Below are 14,657 nucleotides of genomic sequence, written 5' to 3' on the forward strand. Positions count from 1 at the left end.
CACTGAGTTAATTGATACAGTATGTAAAATACAGTTTTATTGCATAAACCTATTGCATACCCAATATGTTTACAATTTAAAAATATTTTGGCATTGATTGTGGTACCATTTACAGCACCAGCAGCATTTGGCTTAAAGTAACTCACTCACGACAATTGCCAGGACAGGTGGTGCTCTCGCAGATTGACCATTTCGAACTATCCATCGAATATACAGAAGTATAATCGAATACTAAATCATTTGTTTTTCCAAAAATTGAGGCTTGAGAAAAATATTTGATTATTTGCATGTCCAATATTTAATTTGATATTTTCAACTAACTCTTTAACTTTAGAAAGTTGTTACGCACATTTTACCTTTTTCCCGAAGTGCCTAAATAAGTGCCTGAAAATATGCCTACCGGTAACAATTTATTATTTTCAAATATCACTACTATACTCAAGTGCATTTATTGCATATTCAGGTAATTCATAGTGACTGATATTTTTATTTCCCGTCTTTCTTATTGGTGATAATTCCCATTTTCTTTTCGAAATGCCTAAATATGTGGTAATCGAGCGCGTGCGCCTCCTTATAATACTACATTTTTAATATTATCATTAGGTTTACTTGCCGCAATTTGCAAGATCAATATTTAATTTGAATAGTTTGAACTAATTCATTATCTTTTTTAAAAGTTATTACGCCTATTTTACCTTTTTTCCGAAGTGCCTAAAAAGTGCCTACCAGTAACAATTTATTATTCTCAAATACCACTACTATACTCAAGTGCATTCATTGGATATTCACCTAGGCCAGGGGTGGGCAACCTTTTTAGTATCGCGTGCCAAAATCGGCTAAATTTGACCACAAAATTCTTCCGCGTGCCGACCGAAATTACAAACAATGCTTTGCTACTTTCAAAGCAAAAAAGATTCACTATTCGGGAAAATATCAGTCCGACAAATAGATTTGATTACTTTTATATATCCGTGCTGCTGCATTACCGATGATAGAGATTTTACATTGGGTTTATATTTTTAGGTTTCAAAGAAATACACGAACTACTGGTTTCATCTTTCAGGCTACTCCTGTTAAGAGACTTAATAAAGGTCATAACCAGGGGCGGATTAAGCCCCTTTGGTGCCCTAATCACTGAAGATTTTGGTGCCCCCTCATGTGCAATTTAATTATAAAAACAATAAACCACATAAGTGTTTATCAATTAAAATTATCACACCCAACAGTAAATGAAATTTTTACGAATATTTTTAGGCTTTTTAACTGTTATATATAGCCTATATACAAATATAAATCCCGAGGAAGTGTGACAATAAAGATTCATGCCTCCAGTCGCAAAGTGAATCGAATCGTCAATCGAAATACCAAAGGATACAAGTCACAACTGTAGTTTGGAATTTTACCGTTACCTAGTAGTCTACCTCAGGGTGGTTCAGGGTTGCTAGGTTGAAGGAACGCAAAAACTTTTGAGGAGGTCTCGTGGGCCGCAAGTCGGAGAAAATCCAAAAGTGATCGAAATATCGCTAGTTTACATGCTTTAAATTTATTAATCAACGAGAGTTTAACGTTCTAATCAGACTATTATTACGTTGCATGGATGGCGTTCTTTTATTAAAGAAGATATATAAAGCCTTCAGTTATTTCAAAGTTAATTCCCGAGAATTACCGTTGTATTTTGCACATCTCGCGTTTAATAGGGCTTCAAATTATATTCTTTCGTGACAGATATTACTTGAAATCAAACCAGACACTGTGTGATGGGCAAGGAAGTACGTTTCCGTTTTTTTTTTCCTTATATCACTTTTCTTGGGACACACATTTTATTACGAATTGTTATATTGAGTAATTTAAACACTTGCAGCGTGAGCAAGCTTAGTGCCATTGTCAAATACCAACCAAGTCCGTCTAAGTTGGTATTTCGGGACCTAGCTAAAAAAAACTGGATTGCGCGGCGTTAAGTCGGCTCTGCGTTTCGTCACTACTGTCACATGGCCGACGCTTAAAACAGAGGAGTGTTTTTACTAAAATAAAGGCACAAAGCGTTAGAAAAAGGGTTTGAATCTCGAAATCCCAACCCCAGTTGGAATAGCTAAAAAAACTCAAAAACCTTTCCCCCATTAGATACAAATATACGCTAAAATTGTTCGGTGAGGGGTGAGCCGCACGGAATGTATCAGCATGACCGGGTTTGGACCACCCTGGTCTATCTTATCAAAATACTCCCGACTTCGCTGACCACTAGATCGTTGAAATGCGATCGTGGAACCGCCACATAGTGTAAATAGTTCATTGGTCCAATTGTTGAAAAGAAATGAATTTTTCTTAAAACAAAAATGCAGCAACAAGGAGAATACTAGAAAGAAAAACAACAACACATTAAGAAAACGACTCATAGGTCATTTCGTGTCCAAAAAAAGTTTCAGTGTTTATTTTCAATAAAGAAGGTTAATATGATACTTCAAGACGAAAAATGAGCGGATAGTTTAAAGTTTGAGTCGTCTGGTGAACTCGTAATATTTTAATGAACACCGATAAACTATATAAAATTTTGCTTTAAAATTTCTGTGGTGCCCCTCTTTGCTTGGTGCCCTAAGCACGTGCTTATATCGTTTATAAATGGTTAATCCGGCGCATAACTGAGAACAGAGATTCACAAGAATATGTAGATGAAAACATGGAGAGTAATGCAGTTGCAAAGTTTTTAGGACATGAAAAATTCTCGGGAATGGCATCCCAATCACGCAATAGTTCGTTTTCTGCACTTCTCTCTTGTATTCCCTTCCCTAATCGCTTATATTTCTTTCGAAATCAATTTATAACAGTAAGTTAGCAAGTAACTCTAACCAACATAAGCTGTACAACTTCATAAATCAATCAGAAATGAAGAGAAAGTGTGGCACAGACGATGTAGGATACGTAACAATGTAGCCAAATGAAAAGAGTGTTCTTCTCGACAAAAATCGTCGGGAGCTCACTCAGTTGTTACGTCATAATATATTTCTTTCTAGCCATATGTCATGAAAAGACAAAACGAGTTCGAATGAATAGCAGATTGTTAAGAAACGATAATGAATAAACGAACACCGAGTTCATCACATAATTCAGAGTCTCGAAATTTTTTATCTGAAAGAGAATGATCTCGTTTCTAAGGCCTCGCTCGCGTGCCAAATAAATGAGCTCGCGTGCCATGTTTGGCACGCGTGCCAGGGGTTGCCCACCCATGACCTAGGCTAATCATTGGGATTAATAGTTTTATTTTCCATTCTTTTTATTGGTGATAATTCCCATTTTCTAGATTTTTCGAAGTGCCTAGCATATGTGGTGATCGAGCGCGTGCGCCTCCTTATAATATTACGTTTTAATATCATCATTGGGTTTACTTGTTGCAATTTGCGTGTTCAATATTCAATTTAAATATTTTAAACTGATTCATTATCTTTTTAAAAGGTATTACGCTCATTTTACCTTTTTTCAGAAATGTCTGAAAAGTGCCTACCGGTAACAATTTAATATTCCCAAATACCACTACTAGACTCAAGTGCATTCATTGAATATTGAACTAGGCTAATCATTGTGACTAATATTTTTATTTACTGTCTTTTTTATTGGTGATAATTTCCATTTTCTATATTTTTCGAAGTGCCTAAATAAGTGCCTAGCATATGTGGTGATCGAGCGCGTGCGCTTCCTTATAATACTACGTTTTAAATATTACCAATGGGTTTACTTGTTGCAATTTGCATGTTCAATATATAATTTGAATATTTTAAAAAAATTCATCATTTTATTAAAAGTTCTTACGCCCATATTCTGAGGTGTCTATATGAGTGCCTAAAAAGTGCCTAGCATATGTGGTGATCGAGCGCGTGCACGCCCTTACGATACTACGTTTAAAAATATTATCATTGGGTTTACTTGCAGCAATTTGCATGTTCAATATTTAATTTGAATATTCTAAAAAACCAATTCATTATCATTTTAATAGTTATTACGCCCATTCATCCTTTTTTCGAAGTGCCTAAGTAAATGCCTAGCGGTAACAGTTAAATCAGCGTTTTCCAGCAAAGGGAATTCCTCCTTAGTAAGAAATATTGTTGTTTTATAGTAGAAAAAAAAAAAATGTTTTGCACGTTTGCACGTAGTATTAATAATATCGTTTAGTCACTACTATTTTATTACATATATATATATGGACCAATTTTGAACTATACCTAAAGTATGTATCACTCAATAATGAATCAAGAAGGCAAAACAAATGATAACAAATGAAGTTGTACGCAAATTGAGGTGTACAGAGTTTCAAAATGGAAAAACGTCAAAAAACGTTGAAAACCATTGAGTTAATTAATACAGTATGTAAAATACAGTTTTATTGCATAAACCTATTGCATACCCAATATGTTTACAATGATGCATTGATTGTGGTACCATTTACAGCACCAGCAGCATTTGGCTTAAAGTAACTCACTCACGACCATTGCCAGGACAAGTGGTGCTCTCGCAGATTGACCATTTCAAACTATCCATCGAATATACAGAAGTAGAATCGATTACTAAATCATTTGTTTTTCCAAAAATTGAGGCTTGAGAAAAATATTTGATTATTTGCATGTCCAATATTCAATTTGAATATTTTAAACTAATTCTTTAACTTTTTGAAAGTTGTTACGCACATTTTACCTTTTTTTCAAAGTTCCTAAATAAGTGCCTAAAAAAGTGCCTACCGGTAACAATTTATTATTTTCAAATATCACTACTAGACTCAAGTGTATTCATTGGATATTCAGGTAAGTCATGGTGACTAATACTTTTATTTTCCGTCTTTTTTATTGGTGATAATTCCCATTTTCTTTACTTTTCGAAGTGCCTAAATAAGTGCCTAGCATATGTGGTAATCGAGCGCGCGCGCCTCCTTATAATACTACATTTTAAATATTGTCATTGGGTTTACTTGCCGCAATTTGCAAGATCAATATTTAATTTGAATATTTTGAACTAATTCATTATCTTTTTAAAAGTTATTACGCCCATTTTACCTTTTTTCCGAAGTGCCTAAAAAAGTGCCTACCAGTAACAATTTATTATTCTCAAATACCACTACTATACTCAAGTGCATTCATTGGATATTCACCTAGGCCAGGGGTCTCAAAATCAATTTACCTGGGGGCCGCTGAGACGGAGCCTTAGTGAGTCCGTGCGCATCGGGTTTTTCACAATGAAAGCATTAAACTTAAAACGGTAAATCTTTTTCTCTGTTTTTCTATACGCAAAACATGTCAAAAACATAAATGTAAGTAATTTCGCGATGGACCTTCCCCGAGCATCTACTTCCTTGTTTATTCCGTAACATTGGCTAATCAACAAGACGCAAAAAAGTGACGTAACAATAGACTTTTTCGCAAACGCTCAGACACTTTTCACTCAGAAAGATTTTCAGGCATGTTTGTAAACATTACCTCGTTTTTGCATGCCATTTGTTAGTTTTCGGTTGTGTTTCAGAAATTCAACTATGAATCAAAGAACTCAATGATCATTCTGATTGCTTGGGCGTCGTAGCTTAATTGCCGTAATCAAAAATTAGTCTAGAAATAGCTGTGATAGACTAGGTCAAACTTCTCTACCGGTACTCTTAAAAACTTACCGGTACAGGTTGTTGAATGTTTTGAATCAAAATGATGACGTGAAACATAAACCCCAGTTTATAGGCTTCAACTCGCGAAACCACCTCTAGAATAAGCACCAAGAATTTGTAATGATGGTTAAGTATAAGAAAATTTTCTTCGGGGTCAAAGGTCCATCGAATATCATGCCTACAGGTACGGTACTAGTAGGTTACCGTACCGCATATTCCTTTCGGGGGATAGATTATAAAATCTTTTGTTTTGCTCTACTTGTCCTGATCATATATTAAATGCATCAATCATTCCAACTGAGCTGAGTGACTTACCAGCCGCACTAACATTGAACTTTCATACCAAGGCGGGGGCCGCAAACTATCGTCCTGCGGGCCGCAATTGGCCCGCGGACCGCGAGTTTGGGGCCCACTGACCTAGGCTAATCATTGTGAATAATAGTTTTATTTTCCCTTATTTTTATTGGTGATAATTTCCATGTTCTTGATTTTTCGAAGTGCGTAGCATATGTGGTGATCGAGCGCGTGTGCCTCCATATATCACAACGTTTTAAATATCACCAATGGGGTACTTGTTGAAATTTACATGTTCAATATTTAATTTGAATATTTTGAACTAATTCATTATTTTTTTTAAAAGTTATTAAGCCCCTTTACCTTTTTTTTCAAAGTGCCTAAAACAGTGCCTACCAGTAACAATTTATTATTCTCCGATACCACTACCAGACTCTGGTCAGTCTAGTGCATTCATTGGATATTTACCTGAGCAAATCACTGTGACTAATATTTTTATTTTCTGTCTCTTTCATTGGTGATAATTCCAATTTTCCTCATTTTTCGAGGGGTCAAGCATATGTGGTGATCGAGCGCGTGTGCCTCCTTATAATATTACGTTTTAATATTATCATTGGGTTTACTTGTTGCAATTTGCGTGTTCAATATTCAATTTAAATATTTTAAACTGATTCATTATCTTTTTTCCGAAGGGCCTAAAAAATGCCTACTGGTAACAATTTAATATTTCCAAATACCACTACTAGACTCAAGTGCATTCATTGGATATTCAACTCGTATTGATAATGAGATATGCCCGAGCATTGCAGACTGTTAATTAAAGGTTCTTTGTTGGAAGCTTTCTATTTTCAAATAATTAATTGATGTGTCTTAGTGCGATTTATAGTTTTTCGAGGTTAGGTGCCACGTCCAAAAATTCCGTACATCCTTCAGATTAAGTTTGCATAATAAAAAGAAAATTATTAGTACATCACTCACTCGAACCATACACAGTAAAGCATTCCATTTATAAACCATGTACAACCTTTTATTTGTTATTCACATTCGATATTTAAAATAAGACCCGGGCTTTTCAATTCCAGAATTGTGACCCTACATCCCGGACCTATCTTGTGTATTTGACAACATGCACAATTCGCACCCAGGTTGGAGTAGACAGCTGAAATCAATTGGGTAAATAAACTTCATTTCAGAGTAATTGATTTACCCTTCCAACTCTCTTACATTTTAATTAGGTGACGAACACAGATGCATCTCTTATTACCAAACTATTACTTGGAATTTATTGTTAATCAAGTTAATATTTTATTGTCATTCAATGATTATTAAGTTATATTAAAGCGGTGTCTCCAAAATCTCGTGTCCCACGTGTTCCACTAGAAGTGGTACAAGTTGGACACGTGGTACAAATGGGACAAGTGGTACACGTGGTTCAGGTGGTACAAATGGGACAAGTGGGTCACGTGGCACAGGTGGTACAAATGGAACGCGTGGGTCACGTGGTACAAGTGGGACGCGTGGTACAGGAGGTACAAGTGGGACACGTGGTACAAGTGGGACACGACATTTTGAAGACACCCATATTAACAACATTAATTGGAATGTCGGCCGCCGAAACAATCTGCAGCCTTCGATTATGACAAAATTATGATATAAAAAGCGCGGTATTGTTACGGAGTTTTCAGTCTTCAAGTAAAATCAGAAAAAAAAAAAAAAATAAATTGTTTCGGCGGTCGACATCCAAATGAATGTTTAAAATGACAATACTTATTATTCGGTGTTCGTAGAAAATATTCGAATAACTCTATTAAAAAATACGATTTTACCCGCCACTAATCACGGCGCATGTTAAAGCCTTTTTTTTAATTTAAATCACTGATACTAAACACAGGAATAAATCGGCAATAATGGCATTTCTAGGTGGTCAAAATAATATATATTCCCTACCAATATCTCGAAAAATTTCCATAAAATACAATATTTACCTGTCTTACTTATCTGGTTCGACGTTTCTAAATTCACAAAAACCATAGTTAACTTAATATAGTTCGCTCACGCTGTTTTCGTCTTTGTTTATTTATGTTACACAGTTCTCTCGTTACGCTTGAGTGATGCGTCATAGTATTCTGCCATAATATACCTTGATAAAAATAAAAAACAGGCAATGCAATTCTTGAAACCCAGGTTACGAATTTACCTATGCAGTGGCACAGGCGAGGAAAAAGGACATCTGCGGCTATGCTCCCTATACAAAAAATTCAGGTTTGCCCAGTCATTTTATATTTGACACAACCATTTTCCTCACTTTTTTCAGAATCTTCAAATTATTATTCACATGCAACTTATTAACAGGCTAAGTCAACAAGACATATTAAAAAAAAAACGATAAAATGAAGAAACCATTAAAAAAGAGGGATTTGCAAGAAAAGGTCAAATACATTAGGTCACAAATAAACAAGCATGAAGTAGAATTACATTTTTTAAGAACATTGGGACAGAACGAAAGGTTTAGAAGTAGAGGGTTTTACATCACACTCTCGGAGAGATATATCAAAACTGCAGCCACAAATGATCATAATTACAGTCAGGCTTTACCAGTGCAGACTACAATCGATCCACTAAGCATACAGACCCAAGCTACTGATATTCCAGAGTCTTCGAACCTCTGTAATCTAGTCTCGGGTAGTCAGAATAGTGAGACAGTGTACCATGCGGTTCAGCAAAGAACAAATGCTTGGTTTGGGTTGAGGAAAGGATTGCTTACAGCGTCTACCTGTGGTACTCTGTTAGGTAAGGCTCTCTATATCTGCTCATTTCACACCAGAAAGGCTTGATAAACAGTGACTGCTTTTCTAAGAATTACACAGTTGTCTAAACAGGTAAATATGAGAAAAAAATGGATGAAGAATGGTCTGGTCTCTCTTCAATAATGGTGACAAAGCCCCAGAAAAAAATAACTGGCTGAACTATGGGCGCGGGAGAGCTTATGAAGCTATTGCACGAAGCAAATTTTGCACAGACTCCGGTAAGTATTATCCAAATAGGTCTGGTGAGTATTTTCTGAATAGGTCCTATGAATGTAGGACTGTCTGCTGCTTTAAAGTTAGTAAGGTCTTTTTTCAATTAAAATGAAAGCTTCTTCACATTGTTTTTAGGCATTGATGCTGTAGAATGTGGTTTCTTTCAATATGGATTAATAGGAGCCAGCCCAGACGCATTATTGCCAACAAAAACGGACTACATTCTTGAAATAAAAACCAGGGCTGCCAACCAAGATAGCCCTTTGAAAAGCTTGGATAAGTCTCATATTATTCAAACGCAGATACAAAAGTTGTGCACGAGGAAGAAATTTGCAGTCTCCAATCCTATCATCCAGACACTAATTGTTCAAATTACTTTTCCATACCATACATGGCCCATTTAGTTGATATAACACAAACTGCTGAATTGTATTAAAAATAGGAAAACTATATCTGAATCTGATCGCTGGGAACCCCTCAGTCTAATTCATGAGAAACTATGGATGGCCAATTTTGGACAAATTCCAAACTTTTCTTTGCTGCGCAATCTGAGGTCTATGTACACCCAAGCGACCAGGCAATGTGCTCAAATAGACGACATAAAACACTATTTCAGTAAATGTTAGATTACACCAGAAATCTTGCGATAATTACCGAGGTTCTTACTACTTACTAAGGATGCTAAGTATGAGTACTTACAAGTATTCGATTCTTATCCGATTCCTAAATTTTCGATTCCGATTCTCGATTCCTCGACATAAATTATTGAAAATGGATACCCACCTAAACCATACCATGTGAAATCAAACAAGAGAGCAATGCTCAAAGGAATGGACACAAAAAAGCTAAAACTAAGTAGTATGTGTATTCAGTAGTCACAGTAGATAAAATCATGCAAAAATGAATTGCTGAGAGCCCACAGGAACTTTTTTAAAAAATAAATGTAATAGACTTCTAGCAAAAAATACAATTTTAAACACTAAAAACATCAGCAACAACATAATAACAAAATCGGGCAAAAATGAGAGCCCACAGGAACTTTTTTAAAAAATAAATGTAATAGCCTTCTAGCAAAAAATACAATTTTAAACACTAAAAACATCAGCAACAACATAATAATAAAATCGGGCAAAAATGAGAGCCCACAGGAACTTTTTTAAAAAATAAATGTAATAGCCTTCTAGCAAAAAATACAATTTTAAACACTAAAAACATCAGCAACAACATAATAACAAAATCGGGCAAAAATGAGAGCCCACAGGAACTTTTTTTAAATCCCATGTATCCAGCCTGCTATATTTTCTCCAGTTTGCTTGTCATCAAGTTGCTTTGTTGGAAGTAGGAATGAATTTATAGTGAAATCCTGGGAAAGAATGTGTGCGGTGACACACAAATATGATTCATGTTTTATGCTAGTCCAGGCATCTGTTGTCAGTGCAACATATGTGGCATTGAGTAGTTAATTCATTACAACTTCTTTCTTTTCTCTGTAAAGATCTTCCAGTTTGGTTGTTATAGTTTGCCTGGATGGAATCGTGTATCCTGGCGGAGCTAGCATAGCTACCAAGTTTTGAAAATATCTGCCTGAAACAATGTTGATTGGACGTAAATCACCGACAACCATATTGACAATGTCATCATCAATTCTTTTAGCCTCCATAGGTGTAACGTGTTGTAAGTTCCGATCAGGCAATATTGTCTGTTTCATTCTTGGTGTCTCAGTTTCTGAAAAACTAAGATTTTAGCTACTAATGCTGCTGGAATTAGAATTTGAACTGTTCTTCGAAGCACTTGTACATGTTTCACTGCAACTTTGGATGTCATCTTCTTGCAATTTTACAAAAGGATGACGGCCATTCATATGCTTCAGCATGTTAGAAGTACTGTTGTGAAAAGCAATAGTTTCTCCACAATGGAAGCATTTAACTTTGACTATTCCATTATTGTTAATCTCCTTAAAGTGGTGCCAAACGAAAGACTTTCGCCGATGTGCTCCACTCCTTTTCATATTGGGCACTCTGATTTAAATGTCTGAATGTAGCTAAGTTTTCAATAGTATGTAGAATATTCTGTAAATGAGAAGAATATTGTTATATATCCTGAAAGAGAAAGCTAAAACTGTAATAGGGTACCGTACCGTATTATGATGGCTCAATCACATGGTGAGCCATCTCGGGGCATTGTACTGTATAGGACCCTTAACGCAGTAATATTACTTACATAAGAAAGAGGTGCCTGTACAGCAGCCTACTATACCGGTACTGCCGGATTAGTAATTGTCCAATGAGCTAATCTACTATCAGACTATTCAGTTAGACTACCAGTATATATACAGGTCTCAAAATCACAGTACTAGCAGACTAGCCTACAAAATGTCCTATCTCAAGACTAAATGGAGTAGTCTATAATGTACAAAATAAATGGCGCTTGACAGACACAGCACTAAACAGCCTAACGCTTGCATTTGTGAATATAATAAACTAGTCCGGTGTAATATCATAAACGCAAATCAAGTCGCGCAACATGAGATTTTTTTGAAAAAGGGCCCGACGCTTCAAGCTGCCCTCGCAAGACGAAACGTGCCGGCGCAAACAAGCGAGTGATACGGGAGAATGCAGCAGCCAATGGCGTGCGAGATAAAAAGTGAAGAAGCACCACTAATTCTCCCTCACAGTAATTAAGAGAAACAAGATACGGAATGGTCCGAAAGTGCCGCGTGCTCACATGACCCGCGCAAACGAGCGAGTGCGATAAGCGTGTAGAAATATAGCGATATTTGCGGCGTCGTGAAACTCCACATAGCAAGTTTATACGGCGACGGACTTGTCACAAAACGTTATATACCTTGTTGATAACCGAATTTTTGAGAATCGATTCCAATGCGTCGGAATCGATTCTAGTCGATTCCACGAAGAATCGATTCCGTAGTCGATTCCGCCATCCCTATTACTTACTGAATAAAGCGTGAAACAGCGCATAAGAGAGGGAAACATTTTTCTTTCATTATTTATTAGCGTCCTTAAAATTTTAAACAATTTCTAGCAATGAGTTGTCAGTTTGTCATTAAATCATGTCAACTAACTCTTACCTTTGTCAGTGAGCACTCCATCAAGAACTTGGCATTTGTTCAAAGCTCCGGAAATTGTTGTGATGTCAGTTATTGAGCCAGGGTATAAGTCTGGTACTTGACATAAAGCTCCATGAGGAGAAAGACAAACTAACTTTAACTTTAACAGTGTGACATTGTTTACAATCCGAAAAAAATAATGTAGGGGAATGTGGGGCACGTTGGGACATGGGGCACAGTGAGAAATCAACTCTCACACCGATACTATATCCGGAATCCGGTCCGCAGTTCGATGTTTCAATCTGCCCTTTGGTGAGTTACAACGTCCCCGCAAACGGACAACGGACAGGTAGAGCGACGCAAGCTATGAGGTGAAATTGGTTTTGGTGGTTAAAACTAAAATTTCACTATTCCAGTTTTTTCTTTTTTCTACCTTAGTATTTTCAACGTGACAAGCCATGGTATGATATTTTTTTTAGCTTTAGTCCACTGTAAAATATTCATAACGTTGGCGTATGGATGTGCCTTCCGAATTTCGCCGTGGGATGGTCTGAAAATATTTGTTTATTATGTGGAACTATGGACCGGGGTTCAGTGGGACATGCCCTACATGGCACAACTCGACAGTGTTTGATACAATAAGTTCTTAGAGATCCAGAGATGGGTTATATGTTGTGTAATATTATGGTATCTTTCGACCCATGGCCCAATATGGAATATAATCGAGAATCAAAAATATTTCCAGGCTCAGATTTGAGAAAAAAAATAATTTAATTTGTTTGCTAAATATGTTGATAAAATGTCTGAAATATTTCGGTTGAACATTGATTTTAAAAATCCGAAATATTTAAATTTGAAGTCTTCTTGTTCTTTAGACGATTATGATGATTTATTTCTTATTTTTAAAGGAATACATCGTTGCATTTTGACAGAACAACCCATTGTGCCCCATGGTCTGTCCGAATGTGCCCCACAAGTGGGGTACAGTGGGACACTTAACAAACGTTTTTCAAAGCATTTTGGTAGTAAGATGTGCGTTGCAAGGGAATTTCTTAGTCGCTGAATAAAAACTACATTTACCCCTCTCCGCATTAGTCGCGCACAGTTAAGTAAATGTGCAGAATAAACGGCTCAAAATATGCAAAAGAAAAAAAGTGTCCCAACCTTCCTCACTTTCCCCTATTCAAGTTCAAGTCAGAAAATCGGCCAACGCGATTTCTGTTGCATCCAGTATAAGTGCCACATGCCCAAAACCGAGACATTTAAATTGTGTAGGCGTTCTAGATGTTATCAGGTCATGTGATGGTTGGAGGTTCAAGCTACTAAAAACAGCATCTCCAAATACTACCCAAGCTTCAAATATTCTTGTTAGTGTAGGTTGGGAAACCTGTAGCATCCAGGCAACTATTGCAAGAGGTAGAGCATGGCGGCATATTGCCATTACAGCCAAGAATTCATTTTTTTTAGAAGTCTTTCTCTTGGTACTCGTAGCATTTTTGCAGTTTTCATATTGAATTAGACGAAGAAATGGTTCGAGGCATGAATATATTGTTATTAGTTCGCATCTATTAAAACCGGTGAACTGTTCTAATTCAGAGTTACTGAGAGAATCCCATTGAAACATCATTCATTGATTAAATATTCAGAGCGAACTATATTCAGTAGACTGTGCAAAAACGGTGCTGACACGCTTTATTGCAAAATTAGGAATCGAAAAATATGACGGAAAGAGGCGAGGAAATTTTTTCACATTTATCGTTTCAACCAGTTAGCGATAGCCGTCGGTAAATTCTTACCCGTAACTCGTTGTAAATTAATGTTGATAATTCTATTTTGCTTTCAATGCGCCGTGCTTTGTATTAAAATAAAACCCCTAAATTGTAAGTTGTTCGAAACAATCAAGATTTTACTCTACTTTCTTTCATCAAGTATCAAAAATTAACATATGATACAAGAGAGCAACGCTCAAATATATGAACACGTAGACGAGAGCGAATCAGTCCTTACCGGTACCTCCGATACCATCAAGAAAATTCTAGATTTTCATTAGCAGAAATTTTGCAGAATCAAAACGTACAGCAAGTCTTCACGCGGACTAAAATCCGTGCTCCCATGGATAAAAAAAATACAGAGAAATTTTGGACGAAATATCAAATTTAATAGAATTCATACAAAATTTAGAAATAAATAAAAGTAATAGCCTGCTAGAAAAAAATTCAATCTTCAACTACTGAAAATTTTAAAACAATTGATCCGGTAATCAAAGAGAAAAGCAACTTTTTAAATTTCCCACTAGGTGTCCGAAAAGTGTCAAAGAACAACAACATAATATTGAAACGATCGCTCTGTTCACTACGTGTTCAATAATGAGGCATATTATACTTACCTTGCAGGCGATCGCCGCTTATATTCGGGCAATATAATCTGATGTTGCATGCCCCCGAAAAAACGTTAGCTGGTGTTAGTGTAGCCATATCGAGGACTTGCACGGGTCACGTGACATTGTTTACTGGACGGCAATAAAACAAAAACGTCCATTTGGCTCCTGTCAGTTGCAAGTCGGATTATTCGTTTCCGTTTTGTTTGGCTGTTGAAAATGGTTATTTCGTATTGTTCCGCTGGCTGTACGTATAGTATAACTATA

At 36.3% G+C, this 14,657-nt stretch overlaps 1 protein-coding gene across 1 annotated transcript; it reads left to right on the top strand.

The window, feature by feature from the left end:
* The first annotated feature begins 8,823 nt into the window (after positions 1-8,823).
* LOC144426940 (uncharacterized) lies at positions 8,824-9,350 on the top strand. Its single transcript, XM_078115769.1, has 2 exons — positions 8,824-8,951; positions 9,082-9,350. Exons 1-2 carry the CDS (start codon positions 8,834-8,836, stop codon positions 9,348-9,350), a joined length of 387 nt encoding a protein of 128 aa, XP_077971895.1. The 5' UTR covers positions 8,824-8,833.
* Positions 9,351-14,657: the final 5,307 nt, after the last annotated feature.

The sequence above is a fragment of the Styela clava genome, chromosome 1 (assembly GCF_964204865.1).
Source record: "Styela clava chromosome 1, kaStyClav1.hap1.2, whole genome shotgun sequence".
In the NCBI taxonomy this organism is placed as follows: Eukaryota; Metazoa; Chordata; class Ascidiacea; order Stolidobranchia; family Styelidae; genus Styela; species Styela clava.

Bases quoted from the DNA above. Each gene is read 5' to 3' on its own strand.
- LOC144426940 (XM_078115769.1), top strand. From the start codon at position 8,834: ATGGTCTGGTCTCTCTTCAATAATGGTGACAAAGCCCCAGAAAAAAAT. The intron at 8,952-9,081 runs GTAAGTATTATC...CATTGTTTTTAG, and splicing joins CAAATTTTGCACAGACTCCG to GCATTGATGCTGTAGAATGT.